The 23,426-nt window shown below is 38.6% G+C and overlaps 2 protein-coding genes across 4 annotated transcripts in view; both read left to right on the plus strand.

Annotated features, from left to right (window-relative positions):
* LOC107558796 (pleckstrin homology domain-containing family G member 1) overlaps positions 1 to 16,948 on the plus strand; it is a 49,223-nt gene extending 32,275 nt beyond the window's left edge. For all 3 annotated transcript variants that reach the window (XM_016242483.1, XM_016242485.1, XM_016242482.1), the window contains exons 5-18: positions 1,734 to 1,780; positions 7,011 to 7,161; positions 7,291 to 7,422; positions 8,129 to 8,311; positions 9,244 to 9,339; positions 9,426 to 9,512; positions 10,093 to 10,126; positions 10,232 to 10,318; positions 10,420 to 10,458; positions 10,575 to 10,597; positions 10,696 to 10,866; positions 12,907 to 13,026; positions 13,142 to 15,005; positions 15,119 to 16,948. In XM_016242483.1, coding sequence (XP_016097969.1) covers positions 1,734 to 1,780; positions 7,011 to 7,161; positions 7,291 to 7,422; positions 8,129 to 8,311; positions 9,244 to 9,339; positions 9,426 to 9,512; positions 10,093 to 10,126; positions 10,232 to 10,318; positions 10,420 to 10,458; positions 10,575 to 10,597; positions 10,696 to 10,866; positions 12,907 to 13,026; positions 13,142 to 15,005; positions 15,119 to 16,113 — 4,029 coding nt within the window. In that variant the 3' untranslated portion in view covers positions 16,114 to 16,948. The remainder of the gene's footprint in view (positions 1 to 1,733; positions 1,781 to 7,010; positions 7,162 to 7,290; positions 7,423 to 8,128; positions 8,312 to 9,243; positions 9,340 to 9,425; positions 9,513 to 10,092; positions 10,127 to 10,231; positions 10,319 to 10,419; positions 10,459 to 10,574; positions 10,598 to 10,695; positions 10,867 to 12,906; positions 13,027 to 13,141; positions 15,006 to 15,118) is intronic.
* A 5,444-nt stretch (positions 16,949 to 22,392) lies between these two features.
* tcp1 (t-complex 1) overlaps positions 22,393 to 23,426 on the plus strand; it is an 18,252-nt gene continuing 17,218 nt past the window's right edge. The window contains exon 1 of the mRNA XM_016242472.1: positions 22,393 to 22,518. Within this exon, the coding sequence (XP_016097958.1) occupies positions 22,446 to 22,518 (73 nt within the window). The 5' untranslated portion in view covers positions 22,393 to 22,445. The remainder of the gene's footprint in view (positions 22,519 to 23,426) is intronic.

A 23,426-nucleotide genomic window follows, 5' to 3' on the forward strand; every position in this document is an offset into this window, starting at 1 on the left:
ATTAGCTGAACTTTAGGGGTTTTTATCTACTTAAGTAGGATCTTAAGTACGTCTTTTAATTTAATTTCTTTATATGTAATTTCCGTTTATATTGGTGCAATATGTAATTGCACCAATATACCTAAACCCGCTAGTTCAGACTGATGCGCCCTCCAGAAGCTTGCGTTCGCAAGTGAACGACGCCTCGTGGTGGCATCCCAAAGAGGCACAAAATCACTCTCGCTGACGTTTTCCTGGACTGTGCCCAGCTGCTGGAACGACCTGCCTGTCTCCATTCAAGCAGCTGAGTCTTTAGCCATTTTCATAAAACCTCTTTTTCACCAGCACCTGACCAATTAATACTAGCACTTACCTAGTCTATTCTATTCTATTCTATTCTACTCTATTCTATTCTACTCTACTCTACTCTATTCTATTATACTCTACTCTATTCTATTCTACTCTATTCTATTCTATTCTATTGATCTCCTCATTTGTAAGTTGCTTTGGATAAAAGCGTCTACTAAATGATGAAATGTAAATTTCCTAATTACTTCTATTGTCTTTAGAAATATAAATTGTGTTTTCAAATACTGCCAAGCATCTATGGTAAATTAACAAATACTTAAATTTCATTTCTATCGAAATTTAAAAGTGTTTGTTTTGTGTGCGCTTTCATTCATTTTTTAAATAAAAATGAAGGCAGTTTTAATCAAACATGGGAGATATCAGTCCCTCCACTGAAAGTCCATTTCACCCAAACTCTGATGATTCAAAAAGACATTGTAAAGTAATCCATATGAATCCATCTCTCCTGAAGAGACACCGTCACTTTATATGATGGACAGATTTATTTTTGGCTTTTATTCACATTTAAATATTGATCAACGTACATACATAGAGCACATCAAATACTGTAAATACTCTACTCTATTCTATTCTACTCTACTCTATTCTATTCTATTGATCTCCTCATTTGTAAGTTGCTTTGGATAAAAGCGTCTACTAAATGATGAAATGTACATTTCCTAATTACTTCTATTGTCTTTAGAAATATAAATTGTGTTTTCAAATACTGCCAAGCATCTATGGTAAATTAACAAATACTTAAATTTAATTTCTATCGAAATTTAAAAGTGTTTGTTTTGTGTGCGCTTTCATTCATTTTTGAAATAAAAATGAAGGCAGTTTTAATCAAACATGGGAGATATCAGTCCCTCCACTGAAAGTCCATTTCACCCAAACTCTGATGATTCAAAAAGACATTGTAAAGTAATCCATATGAATCCATCTCTCCTGAAGAGACACCGTCACTATATGATGGACAGATTTATTTTTGGCTTTTATTCACATATAAATATTGATCAACGTACATACATAGAGCACATCAAATACTGTAAATAAAAGCTCAACTGTACTTGCTAGACACACATAAGCCTTATTGGTTCTTGCTTAACAAGGACATTTAATTGAACTTCTGTTTACCATATTTGATGTGTTCTATGTATGTATCTTATAAATTTGTAACAACATGAGGGTGAGTAAATGTTTTTTTTTATTTTTAAATTTAGGCATGTAACATGTACTGTACAAGTATTCTTTACCCTCACACAAACCTTTCTGCATTACTTTTCTTTATGATATTATTTAATATGTTAATCTAGCTATTTCCCTGTGGGGACCTTTGGTTGACCCCCACACAAACACATGTCTTCCTTTGAGTAACTAACCCTAATTTCCTGATTGTTTTTCAGAGTGAAGACTTCCACATATACACGCAGTACTGCACAAATTATCCAAGGTAAGAAATACTTCCTGTGGTTTGTGGCTGTAGTTTATTTCCTGTGGTTTGTATGTCACCATCTGTCTCTCAATATAGAGCTTTATAAGACTTCAAGAGCAATGGCTGTCTCAGATGCCCGTTCTCGCTGTGTGTGTGTGTGTGTGTGGAATGTGAGACCCGTGAGAGTGTGTGCTCATATTATATGTTTTGTGTGTGTGCATGTGTATAACACCATTGGAGTCTAGGAGTCTGTTCCTATATACCCCCCCCTCCCAAGGGAAACCCCCTGTCTGACTGTCTGGCTGTCTCTCTATCTCTATCACGTGTCCAATACAGCAGCCCTTTGTTTATTACATGTAAAAATGCACCAAGTAACCTTTTGCACTTTAAGATCTTTTTACCCCTAAAGAAATGAATAGTACATTAACCCTTAAATGCATACCTCGGGTCTTTAGCGACCCGGGACATCATTCTCTACCCTCTCCCTCCTTCATTTTGTTAAGTTAGACATCAACGTTCTTAGTATTCCTCAATCTATTAATTATAAACAATATAACAAGAAAAAAAATTTAAAATATAAAAGAATGCCGGTTTTCTGATAAATATTTTGTAAAAAGTGCTTAGGGTCACTAGAGACCCGAGGTATGTAAATGTGTAAATATTTTTTCATGCGCAACTATATTTACATATCTGACGACTCTATACGTGCAATGCATCTTTTTTCCTCAAGGTGGCACTGTTTGATACACAATGATGACGTGACGTTTCACTCATAATTACCGCAGGCATAAAACAAACGAATATCATCAGCAAAAATTGGTGAAAAAGTGGTTTGAATGGCTTTACTGCAGAGAAATTACTATACGCAATGATATATAAATGTCACTGTCATTTGATACTGGATGTGGTGAATAAGCTGCCAGGTGATCAAATTATTGAATATCAAGTCATTGTCAAGTTTTGAGAATATGCCTGAGATCGTGAATATGAGGCAGATGCTGAATGTACTGTGGAAGTGTGCTCTGACGATAACAGCGATGGTAAAATTGTAACCCTTTTACGTTTGAAAAGGTAACGAAATATGCTTTAATTTATTCTTCTGTAATTGTTCTTAAAACATCAATAGAGTTTTTTGCTATGCAGCAGTTAGAGATCCATCTGTGCTGGATATATAGGTCCGGGTCGCTAAAGGCCCAAATATGTAATAATGATTGGCGAAACATTCAAGCATTTTAAGGGTTAACAAACTTTTTTTTAAATGACATAGGCCTACAGATAAAGTTATGGTACAAACAAATAAAGAATATAAAGCAAATGATCCGACTAATTAATTTGACCTCAGATCATTTCATTAGAAGACGTTATTACTCCAACACCTATGTGACATCATTACTGACAGCTCTGTTGTTGAATGAACATGGTTTGAATAACAGACGTGCAACAAAGTCTTTTACGGTTTCAGGAAACAGCCGTGACTAATTTCGCTAACAATGCATCATACAGTTAGTAATGGATGACAAATATGCTTGTTAATAGAACAAGCATTGGTAACATAAAATGTTATTATATATGTGACCCTGAACCACAAAACCAGTCATAAGGGTCAATTTGTCGAATGAATAAGCTTTCCATTGATGTATGGTTTGTTAGGATAGGACGATATTTGGCCGAGATACAACTATTTGAAAATCTGGAATCTGAGGGTGCAAATAATCAAAATATTGAGAAAATCTCCTTTAAAGTTGTCCAAATGAAGTTCTTAGCAATGCTAGGAAATTTACAAAATATCTTCATGGGACATGGAATTTTGACCCATACAATGTATTGTTGGCTATTGCTACAAATATACCCCAGCGACTTAAGACTGCTTTTGTGCTCCAGGGCCACATTTACTAACAAGTACACAAGACATCCATGAGCAGAGGTTTTTAAACACATACAATTCATGATTACAAAGTCTACATTCTGTATTTTCTTCTAAATTCTTTAGCATAGACTGCTGTGGGCCAAGTGGACCAGACTAACCAAAACTAAAACTTAGCTAAACACTAAAATTAGTGGGTTTTATTCCATATTAATAGAAACACGTTTACAATAACAAGTACACAAGACATCCATGAGCAGAGGTTTTTAAACACATACAATTCATGATTACAAAGTCTACATTCTGTATTTTCTTCTAAATTCTTTAGCATAGACTGCTGTGGGCCAAGTGGACCAGACTAACCAAAACTAAAACTTAGCTAAACACTAAAATTAGTGGGTTTTATTCCATATTAATAGAAACACGTTTACGCCGTTCAGTTTTAAAAGTGCTTTTGAAATAGCTTAAATTTGCTTGGTTAGCAAGCTGCATTGGGTCAACTTCACAAACATTTGTTTTGAGGTGAGAATTACAGATGAAAATAAATACTAAGTCAGTGTTTTAGTGACTGAACAGTGTTGAGGTCTTGAATAAAGGTTACAGGAGATTATTGTGAATATGTGTCAACTGTGTTTGCCTTTGGGTGCATGTATATGTGCAGAGATTTAAATCTATCCATAAGCCTGAAATATGACAAAGTTCAACAAAAGCATTGACATACAACACCTTTCCCTAGCAAAATACCACCCACACCCATGGTTTCTTTTCAAACACACACACACATACACTGGTGCAGCACGTGCTGTCACAAGTCCTACTTTTGATGCTAGGAGAAATTAAAAGTGACCTGACAGTATAGTTTCATCATCCCGCATGGTGTGTGTGCATGCATGGATTCTTGTCTGGGCCCGGAGACCCTCTCTGCACACCCTCACACAGCTGTTGACCCTAACCAAGGTCATATGGCACACTCACACACACATACAGTAACACTCCTGAAAGCAATAGCTGTATCTCAGTGATACTCCGGTTATATTTCCCATTGGGACAATGTGAAGTCTGTGCGCAGGATGCTGGAATGTGCGCACACACACACGTCTATCTGTCCCAGTGCTTTCTGAGGCGTGGCAGCAGATCCAATAAACTGTAAAATCTGTGGTTTAACAGAAGGGCCTGACCTTACTCTCCCAACTGTGCATACATGCGTCTTCGTTGTGTGTGTATGTCTGCGTGTATTAATTTGTTTATGCAAGCAGTAATATACTGTACATTAGCCCCCAGAAAAACGTTTGGACACTTGATCCCCCTAAAAATTATAATTATGTTATCAATTACTCACCCTCATGTTGTTCCACAGAGAATACATCTTCATTTTTGGATGAACTATCCATTTAAGCCACTCTTAAAAATGTCTAAATGTCACTGTATTAGATAAAGTCTCAAACCAAGGGCCAGATTTACTAACACCTTGCGCCAGCCCAAACCCTCTTTTGGTGTTAAAATGGTGCTGTCAGGATTGACTAAAGACAAATAGTGATGAAAAGGTGAAGACAGTTATTTTTGCAGCTGACCTTATTGCATACGCATTTGTAGAAGTCTCCCTTTCAGACACAAAATTTACGGGAGGAGAGTATTTAAACGAATCATGCAACATGATTTACCATGGTTTGTGGTAGTCAGTTTACTGGTATTTGTGCCATTATTTAACAAAAAAAAACGTCTTAACCCATTCTGCTGTGTTTGTTACCCACACCTGATTACCATTGGCTTTGCTTGTTTGCGACCCTACGCTAATTTGCGCTTCTCTTGGTCGATTGCATTGGTCATTATGGAAATGATCCAGCTGTATCCTTTAATTTGCGCATTGTCTAGATCAGTGATCCTCAAATCTGGTTTGCGAGATCCACTTTCCTGCAGAGTTTAGCTCTAACCCTAATCAAACACACCTAAGTTTTGCTAATCAATATCTTCAAGATCATTAGAAAATCACAGGTAGGTGTGTTTGATTAGGGTTGGAGCTAAACTCTGCAGGAAAGTGGATCTCGCGAGCCAGATTTGAGGATCACTGGTCTAGATCAACCGCAGAATTGTCCACTCCCATTACTGCATGTATGGGATTGCATTCTCATGCTAATTTGCCCTGTTAAGTAAATCTGGCCCCAAGTGTCATTTATTTCAAAGGCAGATAGCATGCACAGATTTCAAGCTAATTATTTTACAAACGGAAGTTTCTTGGGTTTTCAATGCTAAAAAAGAGATTTACTTCAAAACACGTCTTCAAATTTACTTCAAAATGAAGAAAAAGCCATTGTGAAACACTGGATCACATTCATGGTTGATGTTATCAACTACATATATGATTAGTCTGCTAGGACACCTGCGTGAATGTGAGAGGAACTGACTTCCCCTACATACAACATAAATCTCCAGTTGATTAAAAGTCACTCATCATCAATGAAAAAAGCGAAGACGACATTTACTTTGATATTTTGATATATAATGTAATGACATTCAGATATTTTTAAGTGCACTTAAGTGCTTTTTTGGCCATTGTATATGTAGTTTTGGTTGTAGCCTGAACAAATTCATCATAGAGAGATGCAGAATCAATAGTATGTGCTCTAACCCTAATCAAACACACCTAAGTTTTGCTTATCAATATCTTCAAGATCATTAGAAAATCACAGGTAGGTGTGTTTGATTAGGGTTGGAGCTAAACTCTGCAGGAAAGTGGATCTCGCGAGCCAGATTTGAGGATCACTGGTCTAGATCAACCGCAGAATTGTCCACTCCCATTACTGCATGTATGGGATTGCATTCTCATGCTAATTTACCCTGTTAAGTAAATCTGGCCCCAAGTGTCATTTATTTCAAAGGCAGATAGCATGCACAGATTTCAAGCTAATTATTTTACAAACGGAAGTTTCTTGGGTTTTCAATGCTAAAAAAGAGATTTACTTCAAAATGAAGAAAAAGCCATTGTGAAACACTGGATCACATTCATGGTTGATGTTATCAACTACATATATGATTAGTCTGCTAGGACACCTGCGTGAATGTGAGAGGAACTGACTTCCCCTACATACAACATAAATCTCCAGTTGATTAAAAGTCACTCATCATCAATGAAAAAAGCGAAGACGACATTTACTTTGATATTTTGATATATAATGTAATGACATTCAGATATTTTTAAGTGCACTTAAGTGCTTTTTTGGCCATTGTATATGTAGTTTTGGTTGTAGCCTGAACAAATTCATCATAGAGAGATGCAGAATCAATAGTATGTGCGTGACATGTTTATATTGTGCATATCTGCCGCAGTCTGAGTGGATATAAACTAAACATCTTTTATTGATAACACGTGTTTGTGTGCATCCGCAGGTCCGTTGCTGTCTTAACAGAGTGCATGCGGAATAAAACAGTGGCAAAGTTTCTGCGAGAGCGCCAGGAAAGTCTTAAACACTCCCTTCCTCTCGGCTCCTACCTGCTTAAACCTGTCCAGAGGATCCTAAAGTATCATCTACTACTGCATGTAAGTACAAACACACCCAGAGTGACCTTTCTATACACACACAGACCCCAGACATGGTACACGTGCACAAAAAGACTGCACTAGACACACACAATGATCTGAGGTCAGAGATGTACTGCTGTTTTGCAGGAGATTGCCACTCATCTAGAGAAGGATTCAGAGATGTACGACGTGATCCAGGAGGCCATTGACACCATGCAGAGGGTTGCCTGGCACATCAATGACATGAAGAGAAAACACGAGCATGCAGTTAGACTGCAGGTTTGTGAACCTTACACACACACACACACACACACACACACACACTCATATACACACTATGCACCATTTAGACAGCTATATCAGTTACTTCACAAGAAATACAAGAGGGTAAACTGATCTGGACTATGTTCCCCAAAGAATTGTAAGCCTAAGTAAATCATAAAGATCATTGGTGCCAATAGCTTCCACCATCTATTTAGGCTTGTGATGCATTTGGGAAACCAGCCTTGTAAAAAGGAGGTCATGTAGTTGTTTAGAAAATGGTAGCTGTTTTTTTGCTGGCACAAGGTGCTGTAGATGGTCTACAACAGTGTCCAATTCTTCTCCTGGAGGATGATCTTACTGCAGAGTTAACCTTCATTAAACACCTAAACCAGCTAATCAGGGTCTTCAGGATTATTAAACTTCCAGGCAGATGTGTTGGAGCAATTTTTGGAGCTAAATACTGCAGTAAAATGGCCCTCCTGGAGCATGATTGGACACCCCTGGTCTACTATGTTGGCAGCACACAAGCCCACCAGCCAGTAGTTCAGTTTTGGCTACAGAGTGCACGCTTTTTTATGGATGTGTGGTAATAGATAATAGAACATTATGTTTGAGATTCATCAGACATAAACGTTGTTCCCAACTTGCCCGTCGGCTAAGTTACCTGATGTACATGAAGAGTGAGGCTCCTCCTCTTCTGCTCACACTTTCTCTCTCTCAGGAGATTCAGAGTTTGCTGACTAACTGGAAGGGGCCTGATCTGATTGGCTATGGCGAGCTGGTTCTTGAGGGAACATTCCGTATCCAGAGAGCGAAAAATGAAAGAACACTCTTCCTGTTCGACAAAGTTCTGCTGATCACCAAGAAACGCGAGGAGACTTACACCTACAAAGCCCATATCCTGGTGAGAGTCCATATACCTACTAGTTTCCCATTCTGGACAATCAGGTCAAGGTGGTCAAGCTGGTGTTCAGGACTTGGTAGTTTTATTTTTATTGGTAGTTAGACTACCAAAGTGGTCTACCAAGTCAGCCTTGTCCTCACCAGCTGTTCATAATGCATTTCTCATTGATGCTTGTCTCTGAAATATGACCTTCGGAGAGCAGTTTGCATTCTTTGCTTCTCTTGCAATGTATCTATGGCAAATACAAGCAACGTTCTGTGCGTGTAAAGTTTGGTGGAAAATTTGAAGGCACAAATGGGTCATTATACAGCTACTGTAGTAAACAGCTCCAGATTATACTCTTAATGATGATGCAAATGTTCTGTGGTTCGAACCCAAATTGTACACTGTGGAAATAGACCTGCAGGGGTAAGGGTAGGGGGTGGAATTTAACTCTGATTCTGATCAAGCAGTTGATCCGGTTGTGAAAACCTATTTTAACCAGCTCAAAAAATAAACTGGTTTTAGTTAAACTTTCACAGCAGTGTGCACTTTCAGAAAAATCTGTGCAAAGACTGTACCTTTAGGTGCACAACAGCTTGTCATTGGGGAAGTGCCCTCAAAGGGACACCATTGTACCTTATTCATCTTTATTGGGGGTTCAAAATAGTACCATAAGAATATATATTACTACCTTATGGGTACATATTACTGCTCAAAGTTACTAATATGCAATCTTTGGGGGTAAAGCAGGTTACAAAGAGGGCACTGCCTCAGTGACAAGCTTTTGTACCCCTAAATGTACAATTTTTGCCATTTTTTTTCTGACAGTGTGTAAATGAAATATGCATAAATTGTTGTCATGGTTCAATAAAATGTTTGAAAGTGTAAATGACTGTGCTCCTTATTCTAATCTATAATCTGGTTCTCCTCCCATCTCTACATTTCTGCAGTGCTGTAATCTAATGTTGGTAGAAGTCATTCCTAAAGAGCCTCTTAGCTTCAGCGTGTTTCACTACAAGAACCCCAAACTTCAACACACTGTGCAGGTACTATTTCAAAATCTCTCTCTCTCTCTCTCTCTCTCTCTCTCTCACACACTCACACTCACACTATGCCTCTAATCCACGTTTAGGCGAAGTCTCAACAGGACAAGAGAATGTGGGTCCTGCATCTAAAACGGCTGATCCTTGAAAACCATCCAGCCAAAATACCGGCCAAGGTTAGAACGTACAGTGTACACTGTGATTAGACAGCTGTGGCCAAATCTGGCTATTCACACTCAACTGTGTCACGATAAAGTAGTTCACATGAAAGAACTTGAAGGTGGAGCCGAAATTTCTGTATTTACAGAAGGGAAGACATAGCGCCACCCAGAGGCCACTTAGTCAAAATTAAATTTTTCACAGAAAAAAGGGATGCAATTTTGTGTTTACTCGTTTATAGGCTCATTTAAATGGTTTAACTAATTTCAAGGTCTGGAAGTTTTTTTCTTCTTCTATGTGCATTTAATTTACCTTTAGCACGGCAAATCACATATAAATTTGTCTGAATCATATTTTTCCTCAATTTAAAAAAAGGAAGAAAAAATTATATTTTGCATTAAGAAAATGAAGTAATAAAATAACTAACCCCCTTTTGTTTTAATAGTTTAATTTATAATTCATATTGCATAACAATGCAATATGCATATCATTTAAAAAAAAAATTAATTCATGGTAGTTCATCAAATACTATCATACATAGTAAACAAATAAATACTTCAAGGAACTGTTTGAGGAAGGTTCTTTCTGTTTCTACAGGCAAAGCAGGCCATTCTGGAGATGGATACCGCAAGTAAGCATTACTTTAACTTCAAACTGAAAGCTACACAGCACTATATTTACTTCATGAGTGTTCACAAAGACTAGATTTCAGACACTATTCTTAACTTTTTTTCAGACCACCCAAGTTTTAACTACAACTCTGATGACAAGAAAGTGAACACTAAAGAAGGTCCATCGCCTCGGAGAGTACGCAGGAAGACAGGTGAGACCCACAGCAAATACAACAAACAAACAAACAATTTTTCATTGATCATCTATTTACTAATTCTTTTTGTCTCTCTGCCTGTCTTGCTGTTTCATCAGAGCCCTTATCTAAGTTATTGAAAAACTCTAAACATATAAGTAAGTAGCATTTGTTTGAAAAATGATAATTGAGAAAAAAATATGCCTGTAAATAATATTGATCTTTTAAACACTGTGGCAATTTTTTCTTTCACTCTTCCTTATTGTTGCTGTAGTATCCAGTCCAGATATTCAAAAGGTAAAGAACACCATAACCCATAACATGAAAGCATTAATCCATTATACAAATCTGATCAAAAATCATTCAAAATAAATACAAAATGTATTTGCTCACAGTGTTCTAGTTTGGGAGTCACTCTGCTGTCACCTGTTGCCCATTTGGGTACTATTGGCCGATCCCGTAGCCTTGTTAGCGAATCACAGGAGTCTCTGGACCCTGGTGACCACAGTGATGTTGACGACGAGCCACATCCACAGGATGCTGATGATGAGGACGATACTGGTTTGGTAAGTCTGAATTGACATTTGATGTTTTTAATCATATCAGTAATTACTTAGGGGTCAGTTAAAGTAGCAACAAACAAGCTAGCTAGATTTGGGTTACGGATCTGACATGCTAACATACTGATGTCCAAAAAAAAAAGAATAAGGGAACGTAGGCCTGTAACCAAAAATGTATCTAAAATTAAAAAAATTAAAAACGGCCGGAAAATCTGTATAGCAGTGTCCTCACAACACCTTAGTTTTGTACTTGCAATTTTTGCAAGGAAAAGCACCTTTTCAAATGTAAAGATTCACGTTTCATTGATTAAAAATAGTGTTCTAAGGGGTGTGTTCACACTTGTCATGTTTGGTTCGATTAAAACGAACCCTGGTGCGATTGCTCTGTTAGTGCGGTTCTTTGAGTAAGTGTGAACGCTGCCATCCGAACCCTGGTGCGCACCAAACAAGCTGACCGAGACCGCTGAAAAGATGGGTCTCGGTCCGCTTCCAAACGAACTCTGGTGTGGTTTGAATGATATATGAAAGCAACACGGACCAAATACTTCTAAACGAACCAAAAACAGGAAGTAATGACAACATGCGACGCTATGCGACATGATTTGACGATGCGGTGTAACCAAAACAAAATGGGCGGAGGGCAAACGTCGAGCAACGATGAGGTAAAGTGCCTTTTATGAGCTCCTTGTGAGTTTGCAGGTGGTGAAAATAAAATTGTATGTACACGCAAGAATGAGCGCGCTTAGTCCAGCAGACGGCATTATGTGTGTTCGACTTAAAGCGGCGCTGAGCAGACCGATCGGTTAATGGATGCTTTGATATCATACACCCGTATTAAAGGTGACATATTATGCCCCTTTTTACAATATGTAATATAAGTCTCTGGTGTCCCCAGAATGTGTCTGTGAAGTTTCAGCTCAAAATACTCCACAGATTATTTATTATATCATTTTGAAAATGCCTATTTTGAGTGGAAGCAGAAACAAGCAGTTTTTCAGGCCTGTGTCTTTAAATGCAAATGAGCTGCTGCTCCCCGCCCCCTTTTCCAGAATAGAGCTGCGCCTTTACAGCTTGTATCTGCTAAAAACATCTGTTTTGGTTCTGATTATCATGTTTATCGCGCTGAAATCATGTGTTTTAAACCATATGAGTTTAAACTTCTGATATACGGTTTTCTGGGCGCACACATCCGAAGCATACCGACAGAAAGCGGCTGTCACAGCATGTGAGTACTAATCTAAGTTCTCATTCACACACAAGTTTACGTTAAAAACACACGAGTTACAAAAACAGTCGGTTATGTCTGTGAAGGAAAACAGCTGGGAAATAAATCACTTGTTTATTTTAGATCTGTGTGGCAGCAGCAATATACAGTAGCCTAAATACATCAATAAATCACTGCTCTCTTGTCTCCTCTGAGGCTGGGACACAGTGTTCTGTGCTCACCTCTGCAGCCAAAGACAGAACAGTTAGCATGTTTTGCTCAAACTTTCGCCATGGCATTAGAACTGGTACACCGTTGTTGCTTGCGAAATCAAAATTACGGTGCCTTGAGTGGAATTTTACAGATTTAGGGGCGGTAATATTATAATGAGATCCCTTTGCCACATCACCAAGGGAGCGAAATCAGAGACGCTCGTTTTCTCAGATGCTTGCAGAAAAAGGCTTACCTAAAGAAAGTGATTGGGTTAATCTTTTTCACGTTTCCTTGGTTGGTAGATGCACCAGGGACCTGATTATAGCACTTACAACCTGGAAAAGTCAGATTTTCATGATATGTCACCTTTAAGTCTAACGCACCTTTTGTTTGGGGTGTTCGGTGAGTTATGAATGATGATATATACGTCATTCAAGCAGACCAATCAGGTTGTGAATGTATCACTATGCCTTTACGTTCGCTGTCTTTAAGTTTGCTGTCAAAAGTGCCAATGTGAAAGCGGACCAGGACCAAATGTATCATTTTCCTTTTTGGTCTGGACCCAATGAACCAAACTAACCAAACTACAAGTGTGAACACACCCTAAGAGTCAACTTTTGTATGACCAGAGCTCTGAGGGCAAGCTGAGAGAACCAGGGAAGGGCAGCCGGAAAAGACTGAAACAGCAAGTGTCGGTGGACAGCATTGACCAGTGGAGAAATCACAACCTTACTCATGCAGACCTCCAGGTAAGGACATAATGTGATAAACAAAATATGTGGCATAAACAAAATAATTATTTTGGAGTTCCTGCAGCCCTAATCTTATGAATGGTAAAAGTGATTATTAATTTCTTTCATTCAGACTGCTAAAGAGTCCCTGCAAAATAAGGTTATCACCCCCCCTATCCTACGGGTTACCGCACCTCCAGAAGGAGACAGAGATGAACGCTACTCTAACATGCTGGGAACTGGAGAGGAACCTTCCTTCCGCAACATATGGACAGATCATCGAGTCCGGAGGGCTATGTTTCCAACTCGTCAAAAGAGTTTTCAAATTGATGATGATGAAGACATCTATCAGATGTTCCTGCCAACGGAGAATGATACGAGCAGTCATGATGTCGAGAGTGACCATGAGACTGCTGACCATCCAGAAAGACCTTGTAGCTGGCATGTTGAACAAACTAAATCATCACGGCTAGACCTCCCCACAAGCAGGAGCAGAATACTTCGTAGGGCCAACAGTGTTGGAGAAAACCAAAGTGAGCAACAAAGCCCTACCAAGCGAGCCCTACAAGACAAAGAGGCCAACAACCAGACTGAGTCTTCAAGCAATGAAAACTCAGGGTCTTCTTCAGCCGAGCAGTTAACAATTGATGATATAGAGAATGTTTATGACAACATTAGTTACGAGGAGCTTCAGGCCATGGGGCTTATCCGCAAGGATCAAGTTAACCATGTAGACTCTGAGGTAGCAGAGGTCAAATCTAGGATAGCACCACAAGTAATAATAACTCCAACTGAAACCGAGAGTTCATGTGAGAGCAATAGGTCTTCTGGTCAAGGCGGGGAGCCACTTGAGACGTGTGAACTGCAAATTGTTGAGGATGAGGAGAATGTCTATGATACCATTGTCTTCCAGGAGCCCCCAGTCCTTGCAGCTGAGATGGATCAGGGAAAACCAGAGAGTTTGAAGACATCTGAAGTAGACCTCATGGCTAGCCAGATTTTAGGAGGGTTTGTATCTGAGGAAAAACTCTGTCCTACAAATAAGACAGAGGTTGAACAGCCTCACATTCCCTCTGCTGCAGTTTCAGACACTGAATCATCTCAGATTTCCACAGCTGATCATACATTAGAGCAAGTGGACGAGATCTGGACGGATTTGGAAAATTACATCCGGAACAATGAAAAGAAGCCAGACAGACTTCCAGCTGCATTCCCTGTAAGCAGAACGGATGCTGCATGTAAAACACAGGACTCTCCCAAAAAAGTACATGATACCCCACACAAAGCACAAGACTCTCCACAAAAAACACATAACTCCCCAAGTAAAGGGAATAGGCTGCAACAAAGAGCTAGTGATTCCCAATGCAAAGCGCAAGAATCTCCAAGTAAGAAAGCCAATTCTGCACAAAAGACAAATGATTCTCTGTGTAAATTACCCTTAAAAATGGCCCCTGTTGTTCGTGCTGCATCTGGGTCACCCAACCCACCAGCCTCTAACCCCTCTCCAGCGCTCCAGATCCCTATTATCAACATTCCCGAAATTGTAGAAACTAGGTTGGATGAGAAAGATGAAGCATCTTCTCCTGCAGCACCTTCCCTTCCACTCCCTCCTACCCCAGAGCCTCAACCTGGTACAGTGAAGAGCATTCGCAAAAAACTTGCAAGATTAAGCAGTGGAAGCTTCAGGATGGATGATGAGGATATCCCTTCACCAAAGGACTCAGAGCTTCAGACCCTGTTTAGTAGCATGGACTCTGGCTCCTCTAGTATGCTGCTGAGCGTGGAAGCTGGGGACCAGTTTCTAGAGCTTGGGGAGAGGGGCAAGAACAGAGTGTTCCTCATGGCTAGACAGTACAGTCAGAAGATCAAAAAGACCAACCAGTTATTGAAGATGAAGAGCATGGACCATGAATCCAGTTGTGCTAAGCTAACACTAAGCAAACAGAAAGACCTGGCAGCCATACTGGAGGAGAAGAAACAAGGTGGCGCTGCAATAGGTAAGACACACTTGTATGGCTAATGTTCTTTTTCTTTGTTCTACAATGTGTTATTCATAAAGATTAAACATGTGATATTTTGGTTTATGAATGTCTTCCTTTCTTTTGCATAGGTGCAAGAATAGCAGAGTACTCTCATCTGTATGAACAGGTGGTTTTTAAAGGTTCTCCATCCACTACGCCAATGCTGAAGTCCTCTATCAGTATTGCCGGCCCCCATCCACTTTTCCCCAGCACCACATCCTCCCCTTCCCTATCTGAGAGCTCTTCCCAAGAGTCTGACTGGTTGAGCTGCACATACAGTAATGGAGAACTTGCTGATTTTGTGTCTTGGCCTGCAGAAACAACAGTATGCACTTCAACCCCACAGAGAGGACTGGCACCTGCAAGTTCTACTCCTGCTTTGAAGAACCTCCCTCCTACACCGAGTGCTCCACCCAATCAGCGTTGGAGTGCTTGTGTGACACCAGTTAAAGATGACTCTGATCACATTTACACTTCAATTGGACCACGCAATGCCAAGGTGTCGCCCTATAATCGCTGCCAGTCATCTTCACTGATAGACCAGACCGGAAAAGAGAATGGCAGGGGTCCAAGCAACCAGGTGTGGGAGGTCAAAGGACACGAATCAAGGACACACATGCCGCGGCAGCGCAGCCTCCCAGATTGCCCCATCCAGGGGACTTCAGACCTCTCAGCGCCATGTGATATCACACTGCGGGACTCACAGCAAATACTGGTGCTCAACAAAAATGTGCCACTGAATGCGCAAAGTGCCACTGAGAATTATCTGGCCAACTTTAAAGACACTGGAGATGATGATGACGACTATGTAGAGATCCGTTCTGAAGATGAGGGTGAGGAGCAGAAGCAGGAAACTGCTCAGCCGCACAGTCTAAGGGGAACTACTGTAAAGTACTGCAACCCGCCTCAAGGCAGCATGCAAACTCTCATAAAAGGACAGCAGGTTTCCACTAACCCTGAGATGGCTCTGCAGGGATACTTGTGGAATGATCCGGACTGCAGCCAGCAAGGTGTGAATCAGCCCACTATTGCCCAGTCACTGAGGGAAAAGTTCCAGTGTCTCAGCTCAAGCAGTTTTGCATAGGAAGCAACAAAGATGGACAACATGTCACATACTTAGCACATAGGAAGAAATGAGACACAACAAACTTTACTTCCACGTGGAACATGTTACACAACTTAAAGACACAACACGAAGCACAAGAAATACAACATTTTAACTCTTAATTCATTGAAATTTGCAGAGCTACATGCACTCAACAACATACGATTTGTAAATTATGGATTCAGCATTACTCATGCTCATCTCAACACTTGAATTCAGTTAAACACGGTAGTTATAGATCTAAGCGGAACACTGTACACAACATCTTTCAACTGATTTATCTCATCTCTTTTTCCTTAATATGAAGTCAATAATTATATCACATGAATTTTAATGCACATGTCAGATCATGATTATACGTATTAAGAAATGAAAGAAACACATTGGCTACATGGGCTTGAACTACAGGTACAAATTAAATTTATTTCTCTCTGAAACTGTTACAATATTCTCAAACTACTGGTCATAATATTCTAGTGCATGTACATAAATGTTGCCGTACAAGCTTTAAGATAAGCCACATAAGGCGCACATGACTGGTGATGTTAATTAAATAATCTGCCATAATTTCTGTGTAAACATTTTGACAGTTCCTTAAGCCAATAATTAAATATTTACATTTAATTGTGTAGAAGGTAGTAAATTTGGTTGTGTAGGTGGCTGCATCTACAGGTGGTAACATCAACCAGTGACCATTCAGTGTGTAATTTGTAATATTTGCATGCCACATTTTTTCCGAGGCCAAGAATACATAGAATCCATATATATTTTACTATGCTGTACATTTGGTATAGATATAGATTTATCAGACTGGGAAGTCATAAGTATATTTAAAAATGTGATCAGGTTTTTGCTAAAATCCTAGTTACAATCAACCACTCCTCAGACATTAGCATATTATCAGTGATTATGGCATAAATTTACTATACTGTTTTTAGAGTTAATTTGTGTTTAGCGTCATATTAGGACCACCGTTAATAAATGTACTTGGCAAAAAAGGACAATGTAATTTATAAGTTAATTTTAGGTTAATCTGATTGTGTTCAGGGACCATGATGGAGACTGAGGAGTTTGAGGTGTCAAAAATGTACTGTAATTGGATGTAAATTTGAGTTCAATACTGTGCTGTCTGATCATTTAAGCGTTTAGTGTCTAATGTATTCATCATTGGCTGTCCCCACCCTGTCTTTGCCTTCGAACTACACACTGGTCTGTCATCCCAAAGATTTCGCTATTTTTATTAGTGATTTTCACAGCACATTTCAGTTGATTTTTCTTATTTATTTACTTCTGGAAAAATGTTAAATACTTCCTCCCAAGTTTCAGATTTGAACAATTTTAGTTTTTGCTTCAAATTTGATGAAACTGTAATTCTAATATGTTTTTATGAGCATTGTTCAAAGATGCTGCCTTATCAAAATGTTACATTGAAAGAAGAAATCTCCTAAAACCATAATCTATTAAGTACCAGTGTAAATAAACTGAATTTAAATATTGATGGACGCTTTAAATGAAGTATGTTTATATACTTTTTCTTTCATTTTTATTTAGTTGTACATGTTGATTTCTGATTCACTGGTGGGGACTGTTATCCATTGGAATTGTTACTTTTGCACTTTCCTTCCTTTTAAACAATCTGTTTATAAAGATGTAAATTTTCATAAATGTTGCCATTCACCTATTTTCATGATCGTAATTTAAGTTTTTGCCTTTTTTTTTTTTTTTAATCTGCCTAGTTGTAACTGGTCGATATTGTAGGCAACAAATAAACATTCAATTAAAACAAACTGCTTTTGCCTTCAGTTTTGCCATCACAAAGTAAAGTATTAGTTTATATTATGTTTTCTTTAGTCACTTTTTAACATGCGAATGAAGCTCTAGCATCATTTGGAAATGTTAGGAAATAAGATGGAGACCAAACACAACTTTAAATAAAATTAGTTTGCAATTAAGAGAGATTTTGAATGTTTACATTACATTCATTTTAGACTGGAAAAATATGTTTTGAATTAACTTCATCACAATGGTATGAATCTTGGTGACTTTTGTGACACTTGCCATGTGAACACACACACACAATGTCGACTTGATTAAAAAAAAAAAGTAATGTGTTCTTTGCGGTAAAAAATTACTGCCATTGGAAATGAATGGGAAATAGGCAAAAAAAAATGAAAATATAGATATTTATTTGCGTTTACCATCTACAAATCAGCCATAATGCAGGAAAACAAGCACAAAGCAGTGAAGGGGTGAAACTCAAACGTTAAGTGTGAAGTAGACACACACACACACACACACACACATTAACTGGTGTGACTGTAACGCAGAGTAAAGTTTTGAGAATTTGTTAAATAAATTCAATAATTCTGCCATAAAGCAAAAAAAAAAAAACCCGGCAGTGAATGTGTGAAACTCTAAAACATCAAGAGTGCAAAACAGACACACCCACTTATACACACATAGCCGAGGTATGAAGACTCAAAACTAAGAGGTTGAAATCAGAGTTCTACATTTTTTGTTAAATTTTGATGTTCAGATTAGATTATGGGTAACAAAAAGCTTTCTCTGTCTTCTGGTTTGACTCTAATCATAATGAAAAACCTGACACTTCAAATCGACATTTAAAAAAAAATTTTGACAATGGATGACAATTACAAGATTCACCAGGCTCAATTTGTGAAACAGTGGTTCAGTGAGCATAATAAATCATTTTCTTGTATGAATTTGCCACCACAGAGTTCTGATCTTAACCCTATTGGAAGTCTTTAGGATGTGCTGGAGTCGACTTGACAGAGTGGTTCAACTCTCTCATTGTCCATACAAGATCTCAGCCAACAATTAATGCAACTCTTGATGGAAATAAATGCTGTGATGTTGCATGATGTTCATGAAACAATGCCACAATGAATGCATAGAATGAAAGCTAAAGGTGATCCAACAAAACATTAGTGTGGGACTGTTTTTTAGACAGGCAGTGTAAAGTCGAGTCTAGCACATCCCAAAGACTTTTAGTGGGGTTAAGCTCAGGACTCTGGTGGCCAATCTTTCACAATTTGAGCCTGGTGATATAAATGGTCCATAATTAAAATGTGATTATTGTTTAGTAACACGAAATAAAAAAAAAATTTAAACCTTGAAATTAGTAGAAGAGTAGGCAAGCCTTGGGACATACTGTCACGTCATACCGCTCTGTCTCATACACGCACCCTGTCACTGTAAACTGGTCTGTCAATCATCTTGTCACAGTTAACACATCCTCTACATTTCATTCAATTTAACTTCCTTCCGTATTAGAGAAAAGAAGTAGCACGTTGGGTATTCATGCTGGGAACTCTGCTCATATTTATTTATAATTTTTTTTGCATAATGATCCATTTATAAATGTTCACATTGTTGTTGCAGATCAAATATAACATAGATAACATTAAATACATATTTTCACCAGGTTAAATGTTGATTATTAGTAACTCAAACCCCTTTATCTAAACCTCTCTACTAGGTCTCGCCATATTTGTAGTTTTTTAACATTGTTATTCATGTTTGTAGTTCTGAACAGAATGATTCGCCAAAGCGCAATGTATTGTGGGTAATATTAACCATTAGAGCAGTGTTTCTCAGCCATGGGTCCGTGGACCCCTAGTGGTCTTCAGTGTTGGGGGTAATATTACTAGTAACGTGAGTTACGTAATCAGATTACTTTTTTCAAGTAACTAGTAAAGTAACGCATTACTTTTTAATTTACAAGAGAATATCTGAGTTACTTTTTCAGATAAGTAACGCAAGTTACTTTTTTTTTTCAATTTATTGATTGAAAGCTCTCCGATCCCCATGTTGAGAGAAATCAGATGTTACTGTAGTTCTAAAATAAATATGAATATGCATTAATTCATCTCACTCACACACACACACAGATTCAGTATTCCTCAAAATGAATAAAAATAATGCAACTCAGAATATGACGCAAACCTGCAATAATTAAATGTTAAACAACACAAATATCCTTTATGTATTTAATCCCATTCTATTACCCGTTGTCTTTGCTTCTGACCTTCGATGATCCAGTTCAGCCGTACTAATAAGCACAAATTACTCTAGACAAACATTTGTGTGTCTTTGTTTATTGCTGAAGTGTGTTGAAATGTCTTCTTCTGCATTCTACTGTACGGACGTAACTGTACTTTCCCTTCAGCCTGAGGCTTATTCATTTCACTTTTGGTGTGAAAAGGCTTTTATATTTGCCAAAAATATAACTTTTTTATTTTAAAAACAAACAAGCAAGCCCTGTCCAGATTTAAAAAGTAGCGCAAAAGTAACGTAACGCATTACTTTCCATAAAAAGTAACTAAGTACCATAATTAGTTACTTTTTTATGGAGTAACGCAATATTGTAATGCATTACTTTTAAAAGTAACTTTCCCCAACACTGGTGGTCTTTGACGTAATGCCAGTAGGCCCATAAAGTATGCATCTTTGTATATGTTTTGTATATTTGTATATTTTGTTCACCATGAAAGAAAAATCCAATATAATGGATGATACGGCCAAATACTGGACAAGTCAAATAACTTGAATTATACTTGATTGCATTTGGTCCTCACAAAGACTAAACGATGTGGAGGTCCTTGAGGACGGATCCACACTTCAGAAATCCGCCTGAAATAGCAGACCATCCGGGGACTTTTGGCATACTCTCTTCAACATACTATGCTTTGGAGCACACTAATTCTAATCTCGCATGCTATTTAGGATGGATCGGCTGAAGATTGGGACGCAGGGCCGCCGCTGCGCTGCCAGTCCACCAGATGTCCCTCAGTCTTAATAAATGCCTTCGGTGGCTCGTGCTGTGAACTAAAAGCGGCCCTTCTGGACTGATCTGCCCCTCCCAGAAACAAACGAGTTAGGAGTAATAGTAGTAAAGAAAGCAGTAGTTCAGATGGGAGTAAGGAAGGTAGGTTAGTGCGTAGGAGGGAGGTTGAAGATGAGGGGTTTAAAGTAATTATGAGTTTCAAGGAAGGACATGATATAAGAAAAGTGAGTCCGGTGGCATTGACTCGCAATTTGAAGGAGGAAATTGGTGAAATTGTGATGGCGAAAGTGTTGGGAGATGGTAGGTTGTTAATTAAATGTAAAGATGAGAAGCAAAGGGAAAAGGCGAGGAAGATGACTAAAGTGTGTGGCAAAGAGGTGGAGAAAGCCAAGAAGACAGGTGATGGACCCTTTATGAAAGGCGTTATATATGGAATATATGGAGGTGGGAAAGTTATTGAAATTAAGCGTCTGCAAACAAGAAAAGGAGGAGAAAGGGTTGATAGTTTGTCAATATTGTTGGTATTTCAAGAGAGGGTGTTGCCGGATAAAGTGAGAGTGGGTTACATGAGTTATAATGTAAGAGCATATGTGCCTCCTCTAATTGCATCAGATTCATGTGCAGCATTAATGAGTTTAAAATTTTGCAACTCCAGGAGTAGAGAGGACTTATTGTATGAAATACTACAATCATTATTCAGAATTCATCAAATACATTTGTCTGTTAGGTTTGTGTGGGTTCCTGCACATGTTGGAATTGATGGGAATGAAAAGGCAGATAAAGCAGCAAAATGTGCTTTGAAGAGTGGAAATAAGCACATAAATATAAATATTAGCAAGTCAGAAGCTAAGGTGGTGATAAAGGGACAGATCAAAAAGATGTGGCAAAATCAATGGAACAAAGAAACCAAAGGGAGATATCTGTTTAAAAATATTCCATTAGTTGGAAAGATAGGAACTGGAGGACGAAATAGGAAAGAGGGGAAGGTTATAACAAGAATAAGGAATGGTCACACTGGTCTAAATAGTTCTCTATGCATGATTGGAAAGCATAATAATGGAAAGTGTGAATATTGTGGAGAGGAAGAAACCGTAGACCATGTTTTATTGCATTGCCAGAAGTATGATTCAGAGAGAGAAATTTTAAAGAATGCACTAAGAGAGAGTGGAGAGCAAAATATTAGTAATATTCTTAAAAAAATCTGCAGATGATAAGGGTTGGAGTTTACTTGTAGAGTATTTAGGATCAACAAGACTAATAAATAGAATTTGAGATATATAAGTTATTAATTAATTTTTTTTGTTGTTGTTTTTTTTGGGGTGTTGTGTATAGTGATTTAGATCCTGAGTCCACACTCCAGATCAGTGGGTGGCGGTAATGCACCCGAAAGCTGTTTGCCAACCGCCATTAAAAAACAAAAGAAGAAGAAGAAGAAGAAGATCTGCCCCTCCCGCTCTCACGCTACCCATAACCCCCCGCGCCTCCATCCTTCTCTCCATGCAGCATGTCCGTGATAGAGGGTCCGTTAAACGTGCTCGGCCAGAGGACGACCGGCGAGTCCGTGAGGACTCAGAACGGTGAGTGGGATGCGCTCGTGTCTGCCCGCAACTAACCAAAGCGCGCGGCGCCCGGTGTCTCGAGCAGCACGCGCGGCGCACAGGACTCAGGGTTTAGTAACGCTTCATCGGTCTTCAGCATTGTGTCCTGTAAGCTAGTCCTTAATACTCTGGTTCCGCCGGGCTGCACGCTGTTCGGTAACGTTACAGTAATACGGGGCCGTTTTTGAGACGTAGTGTTTTTACTAGGGCTATGTTTTACTAATTGCGATTTAATAGGCAATTATTTTTTAAAGCTCTTTATGTTCTGTATTATTCAACAAAGGCAAGCTATAAATCATTGTATAGTATGACCAACACACTATTAGATAGATTAAACATAAATGTTCTTTTCTGTAGGCCAGGCCTATATGTTGCGATGAAATTATATGTAAACATGTGCACTGCACTTTTTAAACACTGTCTGTTAACTTTAGACCAGTGCTTCTCAAACTTCTTTGGTCAAGCCCCCCTTTAAACCTATAAAAAAAATCTGCCCCCCTTTCCCGAATCCCCATCCCACCTCAGACTACCAAATATATTCACTAAACATTATGAAAAATTAATGTTTTTTTAATTTAAAAAACCTACAGGGGAAAAAACACCTGCATCACTTGATGAAACATTGAAAAATAGCATAGAGAGAATAACTTATTATTATTATTATTATTATTCTCTCTATGTTATTTATTTTTTTGTGGGTTTCTTGCTGTCTGCTAAGGCATAGGACACACACAGGCTTTCCTCCTCAGCAAAGACATTAAACACGTGTCTACACCGGACGCGAGCGCCTAAATACAGGAGAACCCATTATAATCAGTGCTGCTGTGTACACTGGATGCGACGCGACAAAACCCGACAGTAAACTGATGCCTTGTTCTATTTATGAC

Source organism: Sinocyclocheilus grahami, unplaced genomic scaffold, assembly GCF_001515645.1.
Source record: "Sinocyclocheilus grahami isolate Dianchi unplaced genomic scaffold, SAMN03320097.WGS_v1.1 scaffold660.1, whole genome shotgun sequence".
Classification (NCBI taxonomy): Eukaryota; Metazoa; Chordata; class Actinopteri; order Cypriniformes; family Cyprinidae; genus Sinocyclocheilus; species Sinocyclocheilus grahami.